We start from the raw sequence: 9889 nt of genomic DNA on the forward strand, positions 1-9889 counted from the left end.
CTGGACTGTGTACCTCCAAACCCATGAGCCATATAACTTCTTTCTTTCATAAGCTGCGCATGTGAGATGTTTTATTAGTTGCGATGAAGAGCTGACTCATACAGGGAGTCTTCCATGTTTGAGTGAGAGCACAACTACTTTAGCCTGTGGCTTCCTTCTGTGGATCAGTGTCTCCATGGCTCAGCCTCATCATTCGTAAGCACTGGTGGCAGGGTTGGGGAAGGTGAGAGCAAAAGTCTAACAGCACTTCCTGATCGTCAATACTCAGTTGTTGTTTAAATCTGCGTTTTAATTTATTTTCTCTTTTCCCATTTCTTTTTCTTCTTCCTTATTCTCTTCTCCCTTGCCTTAGTGACTTGAAGCAGCCTGAACCCAAAGTAAAAACCTCCACTCATTTATCTTTCTAATGCCCTTTCTTCTAAAAGCATTGTTCTGAGATGCAAGGCTAATGGTCACAAAAGCATACTTACGCAAAGCATTTGATAAGATGTTAAGTTATTTCACATAAAAGCAGCACTTCTCTTTTCTGTCTCCCACCAACTCGAATGCTCAATTCTTCACTTCTCTTTATACATTTGCCTATATTTTTGTGATTATGATTATTAGCAAAAGTAGTTTACTTGGCTTTTCAACTGTGAAATTGTTATGTTTAATGGAATTGCATTTTGTTTTACAATGGCAAAAAGGGCAGAAACTCAAATTCAGGTGAAAGTCCAAATCCAATGTGTCTTGGGAAGGAGGGTCAAAGGGGGCAAGGGGAGGCAAGTCACTGGGGGAGACAGAGGAATCCATGCTTTCACTGTAAAGGTCCTCTGTGCCTGCACCCAAGGCTCTGTGCAGCCAGCTGAGATATCCCTGTCTGACTGGAGAAGAAGCCACATTCCCAGTAACCAATGAGGGTAGGGAACTGAGCTAGGATAAGTGCTTTCCATTCTTCATGGATTCACAGCCAAGTCTCTCCATGTTGTTGTTTGGATCAACAAGTGGCTTTGTAGCATGATAGTCCACTTCCACTTTAATGTTTCTTTCTCCTTTTTGGTACAGTTTTCTCAAATTCATGGTAGCTTCCTTTCTTGCACCAGTGGTATTAGTTGAAGGTTATACAGAGTCAAAAGTCTGAGAAATTTATCATATTAAGGAACAAAGCTTTTATATGACTGACTTAGTTCTACTTCATCAATTCTCTGGTTCTCATGCCTAAATAGAAGGGAGCCTAAAAGTCTGTTCAGTTAACTTCAAAAAGGTTGATTGTGGGGGCCAGCGTTGTGGCATGGCAGACCTCTGACTCTGCCTGTGATGCTGGCATTCCATGTGGGTACTAATTAAAGTCCCAGCTACTCTACACTGATCTAGCTCCCTACTTATGTGCTTGTAAAGTGTTGAAAGATGGCACAAGTCCTCAGTCCCATGCATCTATATAGGAGGCCCAGCAGAAACTCCTGGCTTCTGACCTTAGCCTGGCCCAACCCTGTGTGTTGCCATCATGTGGGGAGTGAACCAATGGATGGAAGATTCTCTGTTTCTTCTCCTCTGTCTCTAACTCTGCCTTTCCAATAAATAAATTACAATAGAAGAGTGATTCTTAGCTCACATATGTTTTATATGGTCTCATATAAACCTTTATTCTCTCTGTATCTCTTCTCCTTAAAGAAACACTCAGCCTTGGCCAGAATGTATTCTCCAAAACCTTCATGGATCCACTTCTATCTGCCAGATACTTCTTTCTTCACATTCTGTCTGCTACCTGTGAATATCTCCCAGGGAAAGCCCAAATGCTTCCTGGAAGTTAGTGTTTTCTACTTGTCAAATGATGTAGTCCTCTTCAGTGACTTTCTCCTCACAAGGAACTAGACTCTTTTCCTTTGTTCTTTTTGGTAGGTACAGATTTGGGGACCAGCGTTAGCATATAATGGATCTTGTACATAAATGATCGGAAAAGGATGGAGTTCAGAAACACATTTCTGTCTTTCCTTGGTTGGAGAACCCTGTTTGGCTCTTGTAGATCTTGTCCCCTGTTGCTGCTGCCGTTGAGGCTGTAAGTGTTATGAGTTCGTGGTAGCATATAATCCTGTACACAGGTAGTGACCTTGGCTTAACCTGTGAAGTTCAGACGTCTTTTCCAAAGCTTATACTTCAGCTGTTGAGCAAGTTTACATCTCTGCCCATGATTCCCAATGAAAGAAAATGATGGTGGTGATATTCTCAGGGTGGAAAAGTAAAACACGAAGTAGCAGGGGCTGTTGTTGAGGCATGGCATATTAAGCTGCTGCTTATGACACTAATATCCTATATGAATGCTGGTTTGAATCCTGGCTGCCCAACTTCCAAATCAGCTGTCTGTTTATATGAGTGAGAAAGTAGCAGAAAATGTCCTGACGAAATAATCTCTTGGAGACAGGAGGTGGGATTTTTAGCAGAGAGAGTGTCCTCTCTTGAAAATAGACCTTGAAGAGGAAAAAGGAGTGACCTTTGTGTCATCACAGGCTATGCTGCTGCCTGCTTCCGGCTGAGAACCAGAGGCAGATTGGAGACCTGGGCTTGAACAGAGGCTGAGGAGCACATGCTGGAGGAATGCTGTGTCTAGGAGAGTTGTGCACCCAGAGACTCAGATCCTGCCTTGTGACTGTAATCACAGGATGCTGGAGCGTTTGACACCCTGCTTAGCCAAAATCAGCACACCATGGGAGTGTCCTCACTGATACCCCAGCTAGAAGTTTTACTTGAGATGGAGTGAGGAAGGACTAAGTTTGGTTATTTTTCCTTAAATTTTGTCTTAGATTTTGCAAATTAAATCCTTTTTTTTTTTTCTAATACCCAGCTTCCAACCTCTTCATTGGGTCGATAGGATCCCTGTCTTTGTTTTCTGCATGGCATAATACCTTGTCTTCCTGTTAATGCTGGCAACCTCAATATCTCAATGTTGAGGTTTACTAGATCTGAGTGGATGACTTGGGACAAATGTTTCTACTCACATTTTTTGCTTTGCTCCATTAGGTACAATGAGTATTCTATAGGAAATGGTGATCCTTTGTGGGAGAACCTGACTGCTGTTCTGGTTCTGAGTTTCATTTTTTCTAAGTTTTAGAACTTACACCTTTCCTCCCTATGGAATATCTGCTTTCTTTCTAAACAATCTATTATGTTTTTTCCTCTTTATCCTAATGGAAAATAAGGATCCATATAATCTCTTTAAGAGAACTTCCTTGAAAGACTAATATTCTGGACATTTTGAGTCCTTTGGGGCCTGTTGTGGTAGATTTTTAAAGGAGAAACACAGTGGAACATGGAGAAGAGCATGTAAGAACTTTATTGTACAGATACCTCAGTCACACATTCTTGGAATCGCACAGATGTGACAGGAACCCATCAGCTTCCATTAAGATACCACCACTCTACGAATGCTAGTATAGAACCGGTTTGATTTAATGGGTGTCACTGCGTCATCATTTGGACAGATACCTAGTTCCCGAACAATGTCCACCACTGCTACTATGCTTGCAGTACCTGAAAGGGGTGAGAACAAAGATCACCTGTCAGACACTCTAGTTCAGGGACCTCTCTGTCTTCTCCTAGGAACATACACCGCAACACTGGGATTCAGTTTCTCCCAGTCATTACAAACTTGATCTCCTTTCTTGGATTTTCTCACACAACCCCTTGTCCCCACTGAATCGCCCACTCTTCCTCCTTCCTGCCTCTCCTTGTTTCTACTGCAGAAGTTGTACTCTGGTTCCAGAGCCATGTTTCTGTTTTTAGCTTTCCTCCCTTGATGGACGACTCTTCCCTTGGACAGCTCCTGTACTCACGGTTGGTATAGAAGTCCCAGAATAAGGTTCTTGGATTCGCATTACAGAGGCAGACGGTGTATCGATAGTTGAATCCGCCTTCAATTTCCACATTGCTAACGAGATAAGTTTTAACCTGATGAAATGAGGTGAAAGAGGGGACTCAGCATTAGTCTGCATGGGAGAGGAGGAAATAGCCAGGTGGATCGGGGGTACATCGAGTCTGATTTTGTAGTGTCCTCCCATGTGTTGGTCTGTGCAAGGTCTTCCTTATTTCCTTGAACTCTTGCCTTGGCAGTGTGGACAGGATGTATGCATACCATGTTGCATATTGTCAGATATCTCAAAACATTGCTTGCATTCATGGTTCATAACCTTGAATGTGTGACAGTTACCAGAGTGGCTCCTGAGCATAACTGAGGCATTCTTCCCACCTGCTCTCTGCCAAAGCTTGCTCAGATGTCTGGCAACTCTGTACCCAACAGTCCAGTCAAAAACTGTCCAGTTCAGTGTTCTTACCACTGCAACTTAAGGCTTTGGAGAGTCCTGGTACCTATCATTCCTGTGTTTACCTTCTGAAACTACTTACATCAATATATTTTTGTGAATCTGGGTTTTCAGCACTTATACAATCAAAACAAAACAAAACAAAAATCACAATATATTGATTGTCTCGTAAGGCATTATTCTACCCCAGTTCTTAACACTTTTTCTCTATCCTCCCTCTTTCTCACTGCACCTTCCTTCTGCCTGTCAGTCTCATATTTCCTGTGCTTCTCTGGATCAGAATTTCTTCATTTGCAAAATGGGAGTGGTCATCTGACCCAAGTTCCAGGGCTGTTCTGATGCTCAGATAGAATAACATGTATGAAAGCACTTTTACTGCGTTTAGCTTCAACTGTCCTGCTCATGGCATCCGTGTTCCCTGGTAGATTGGTCTTTGTTCTCTGTGACAATATGCATTGTCAAGAGCTGGAGTGCAATTTAATGCCCTCCTGTCTTCAAACAACAGCATTTACCACATAGTTAGTGTCTTCACAAAATAAAATCTCACTTGTTTGTATTTCAGCTGTGTTACCTTACTGACTCATGTGTTGATAAAAAAATGTAGATATGAGCATTACTATCTCATGCATTTATTCTTATTAATCTTATCATTTTTATCCAATGCGGTAGTGTTCCTATGTAGTCTAACACATTTATTTATCCATTTGCAGACAATTTTCTGATAAATGTTCCATACACCTCAAAGCCAGAAAATGACCCGGAGCACAAAAAATGTTTAAATGTTGTGGCTTCCCAGGATAGTAAATAACTCAAACACATGATTTAATATATAATCTACACTAATATTAAAATAAATAAATATGAACTATGGCTCCAGTTGATAAAAAATTCATATGTGAAGCCATAACTGGCAAATGAAGATTAGCAGTAGAAATTTCACACAGATGTGAATAAATTATATTTTCCTAAATTTTATTTCATACTTTTGCTTTTAACATTGAGAGCTACAAATACAATTGTTTTCCTGTATTTCACAAATTTCCTTGTCATGAATTTTTTTTTCTAGTTTGCAAAAACGTTGTTTACTTGGCTTGGCAAGGTTTAAAAAGAGAACTTTTTATTGCATTTATTTTAAGGAACACTGATGGGATTCTTAAAAGCATACTTTTATAACTCACAATGGCACAACATTATAACACTTGCCATGTTGTTGGTTTAAACACATTTTATGATACTCATCACTTTTTTAGCAGTAGAAATGTACTGTCATGATCCATCACTAGAGAAAGCTACTATTATCACCAAAATTTCACTCACACATTATGTACATATTCTTTCTCATCTGTGATTATGATAAAACATAAAATTGCTAAATTATGAATCAACCTCCATGCCACCCAAATGAACATGGCTCACACTCTTGGACAGGGAGCCGAACAGATGTCATATTCCTGGCTCAGGGATCAAGAATCTTTCTCTTACAGGTGTGGGGATATTTTGAGAATGCATTTTAATGAACAGCAATCCTCATGTTCCAAGTTTTGTTTCTTAATTAGTCATTGTCCTTAAATTACATTTGCATTGGGAAACTCATGCTTTAGGAAACACTTTAACCACTCATCAGGGTGTCCAGGAATGGGCTTGAGGTTTGGGAGAATGGAGTATGCTTCTATTTTGGCCCAAGAGCAAATGTTATTACAAGGGGGTAGATCTTCTCTCTCTGGTACTCGTGTAGCTCATTGCCAGGTGAAGAACACATGAGTGTGAGTTGATACTGGCCCAATACCTTTCTCTTGCTCATGGCATCCGTGTTCCCTGGTGGATTGGTCTTTGTTCTCTGTGACAATATGCATTGTCAAGAGCTGGAGTGCAATTTAATGCCTTCCCGTCTTCAAACAACGGCATCTACCACACAGTTAGTGTCTTCACAAAATAAAATCTCACTTGTTTGTATTTCAGCTGTGTTACCTTACTGACTCATGTGTTGATAAAAAAATGTAGATATGAGCATTACTATCTCATACATTTATTTTTATTCATTTTATCCAAGTGCTTGCCTTTCCCCATACCTGCTGGATCAGAACCTTCATTTGAGTGAGATGCCCAGGCTCTGCTTCAGAGTTGGGCTTCCGGCTAATAGCCACTAGCTGGGGGAAAGGGAAGGGAAGGGAAGCTGGACCAAGAGTCAAGCTCTGATGTGGAGGCAGAGAGCAGCAAAAGAGCCAAAAGAACACAGACTTGACTCTGGGGTCATTGAAGTGGAACCATATTCTACACATCCTCTTCTGTCCACCTGCCTCCACCTACTCCATGGGGTTTTAGAGAGTTCCGAGGCTCCCATCCCATCCTGCTACCAAAACTAGTAATGCCCAGGACACAGTTCCCACTGGCTCTAATATCCTTTTTTTCCCGCTTCTTCTATCTTCTCTCTTATTTTCTGTCTGTCTTTCTCTCAGTCTCATACTTCCTATGCCTCTCTGGACCAGAATTTTTTCATTTGTAAAATGGAAGTAGTTGGGCCTGGCGGCGTGGCCTAGCGGCTAAAGTCCTCGCCTTGAAAGCGCCAGAATCCCATATGGGCGCCGGTTCTAATTCCGGCAGCTCCACTTCCCATCCAGTTCCCTGCTTGTGGTCTGGGAAGGCAATCGACGACGGCCCAAGGCCTTGGAACCCTGCATCTGTGTGGGAGACCTGGAGGAGGTTCCTGGCTCCTGGCTCCGGATCGGCACAGAACCAGCCATTGTGCTCACCTTGGGAGTGAATCAGTGGATGGAAGATCTTCCTCTCTGTCTCTCTCCTCTCTGTGTATTTGGCTTTGTAATAAAAATTAAAAAATCTTTTAAAAAAAGTATGGGTTTAGGTTTAAAAAAAAATGGAAGTAGTCATCTACCCCCAAGTTTTCATTATTGTTCTGATGTTTAAATAGTATAACATACATGAAAATACTTTTATTATATTATATTAAGCATGCAATGTTACAGTGAGAGATTAGGTAAAGTGTATTCATCATTAAGAAGTCAAATTTGTCTTGAGGTCAGTGTCTCAGACCTCTACTTACCACCATACATTCTTGCAAATCTGTTCCAAGCTTGAGTGTCACAGAGACCTCCTCATCTGCAGTTGTGCTTGAAGGCGCTTTGAAATCCATTTTTATCGTCTGCCGTCTAGGAAGAGAGGAACAGGGCACGGAGATCAGAGACTGGTTCAGTAGAGAATGTAGGTGCCATAACCAGGCCAGGTAAACTGGACTGCTGCCAGGAAGGCACACTGGGATCAACTGCAGAATGTCAGATTCCCTGGGAATTGTTAATCGGTTGGTTTGCTTGTTTGCGTAGATTTGGCTGTATTTATTAAATATCTAAGCAGTATCTAAAATGGAACAGTATCTAAAATGGACAGTATCTAAAATGGAACATCTGCTTTCCTTCCATTGATTGAAAGCAAATTTTAGAAAAAGAAAGGATTAAAGTACAATGCTACATGGGATCTCCTAACATCTCACAGGTTCTGACTCATGGCTACTGAATGGGAGGGCCCAAGGTATAATTAGGACATTTTCTGTTTGAATTATCACATTAAACCAGTAAACATTTCAATGCCCTGGAGGAATTTGTTGGTCAGCTCTCAAAAATCCTCCTTCTCTGCTTCTTGAGTAGGGTCTAGGGGTTAGCATTTATTGCCTTTTTAGAAACGTTGGACCATAGCCATGTTTGGGAACTTTAGATTCTACTCTGCATTCAGACAGCTAAGTACCCTTATCTTTAGACCTTTCTCTCCTTTTTATTCAATGGAGCTTGGGTTTAAGGTCAGGAGAGTTACTTTCAACTTCTCAGAAACACCTGACAAAGACCTGTGATACTGACTATAACAGAAAAACAATTCAGCTTTTTTTTCTAGCCCACAGTGCTTCCAAGTTCCATTTTTTATGGTAAAGCATCAAAGACCTTACAGAGAAATTCAATTTCTGGTACCAACTGTTCCAAGGATTTCCCAGTGCACAGGAAGGGATTGTGAAGGTCTAAGGGTTCTCAAAATGAGTTTAACATTAGTAGAATGACAGGCTTAGCTAGACTGATTCACCTCCCAGTTGGCCCTGGACTGAGGGATTTTTTGAAATGAGAGGACATCAGCGCTAAAACCAGGAAAGTCCTGGGCAAACTTGGATGGTTGGTCACTCTCAGAAATACAACTCGGTGTCCCTCTGCACTATGTGTAGTGTCACCTTGATCTGAACTTGTCCTCAAACCAAGTGTCATGAGACATGTGCTTCTATTGCCGCAGCTTGCCAAATTCCTTACCAATTTCCTCCAGGATCTTTGGCCTGTCACAGAAAGCAACTCCCTAATCATGATGCACAAAACCAAATCTGCTGCTATTGAGATATCTCCCTAGATTATCTGAGCATCCCTGCTTCTTCCTTGTTCCTGGCTCCATTTCTTAACTTCTTTTCAATTTCACCGATTTTCCTGTTACCTTCATACATAGACGCTCAGCAAGTTACTCTTAAACCTGTGTTCAAAGGTACCATGTGGATGGTGGCAAGAGGCACTAGCAGGATTCATTTTCAAATTTCAGGACATGTAGAATGTTTAGGCTGCTGGGATTGCTAAATGAGACAATGACCAGGACCTGTAATCTTTAATGAATCCTGCCAAAGCTACCCAAAATTATGTTTGGAACTTGAAGACATGTTAACTTGTGGCTTCCAGGAGGCTGGATGTGAGAAGATGAGGGACACTTAGCAGAAATCCATATGGAATTATAGATTATGGACAGCATGTGGATCACAATGTTTGAGGAGGATAATTGATAATTACAGTCTATGTGTACTCTCTGGGAGTTCTATATTTCCACAGGCAACCTAGAAGAAAACTGGCAGAAATACGAGGAGACCAATGGATGCTCCCAGAAGGAGGGGAGTAGAACTTGGCCAATATACTACAGAGATCCTGGGACTAGAGTTCAGGGGAATGTAAAGTATCTTTAGATAAGGCAATTGTAAACTTTCAGGTTAAAAGAGGAACCCTTCCTGTAAATCTGCTATTGCTGCTGTTTTGGATAGGGAGAGGGATGGCAAGGCTCACGTGTTTTCCTGAGATTTGCTGATCCCCGGCTGTAGGCAGAGAACCAGGAACACCACAGGGCTGGCCCTGAGCAGGAACTGAAGAGCACGCATGCTGGAGGAGACACAGGGGGACGTCCTGGAGAAACAGAGTCCCTGGAGCCAAGCTTGCCTCTTAAATGCACATCAAGGAAGTAGAAGAGCTGCCAGGAAGATCCATTATGTGAACCATCCAATCACCCTCCCATTCATAATCTTTCCTTGTTGAGCTCCAGTCTTTTTTTTCCTCTATGAAAAGAGTCAACATTCAGCTTGACTATTAGAGAGCCAAATTAGACTTTCTTTTCCTATTTTCTAAATGTTAGAATTTTTCAAAATGGCCACAGCCTCAAAAGATATACTAATCCTTCCCTAGCTCACAGATGCCAATATGTCCTGCTGCGTGTAACCTTGGCTTCAGCCGCTGCTCTCAGTTTTTGCAAGCAGAGAACTGAGCCTTCAGGCCACATATAGGGCCCAATTGTCTGGTTACCTT

At 41.6% G+C, this 9889-nt stretch overlaps 1 protein-coding gene across 1 annotated transcript; it reads right to left on the reverse strand.

Annotated features, from left to right (window-relative positions):
• Positions 1-3279: 3279 nt before the first annotated feature.
• Positions 3280-9515, reverse strand: PIP (prolactin induced protein). Its single transcript, XM_004594336.2, has 4 exons — positions 9377-9515; positions 7351-7456; positions 3807-3921; positions 3280-3504 (listed from the first exon to the last, which is right to left on the reverse strand). Exons 1-4 carry the CDS (start codon positions 9466-9468, stop codon positions 3377-3379), a joined length of 441 nt encoding a protein of 146 aa, XP_004594393.2. The 5' UTR covers positions 9469-9515; the 3' UTR covers positions 3280-3376.
• Positions 9516-9889: the final 374 nt, after the last annotated feature.

Source organism: Ochotona princeps, chromosome 25 (assembly GCF_030435755.1).
Source record: "Ochotona princeps isolate mOchPri1 chromosome 25, mOchPri1.hap1, whole genome shotgun sequence".
NCBI classification, from domain to species: domain Eukaryota; kingdom Metazoa; phylum Chordata; class Mammalia; order Lagomorpha; family Ochotonidae; genus Ochotona; species Ochotona princeps.

What these genes read in the sequence shown, in the direction of transcription:
- PIP (XM_004594336.2), bottom strand. Translation starts at nt 9,468, where the DNA reads ATGCGTGCTCTTCAGTTCCTGCTCAGGGCCAGCCCTGTGGTGTTCCTG. An exon ending in AGCAAATCTCAGGAAAACAC is followed by an intron (nt 7,457 to 9,376) that starts GTGAGCCTTGCC and finishes CTCTCTTCCTAG; the next exon opens with ACGGCAGACGATAAAAATGG. An exon ending in CTGGGACTTCTATACCAACC is followed by an intron (nt 3,505 to 3,806) that starts GTGAGTACAGGA and finishes CACCCCTTTCAG; the next exon opens with GTACTGCAAGCATAGTAGCA.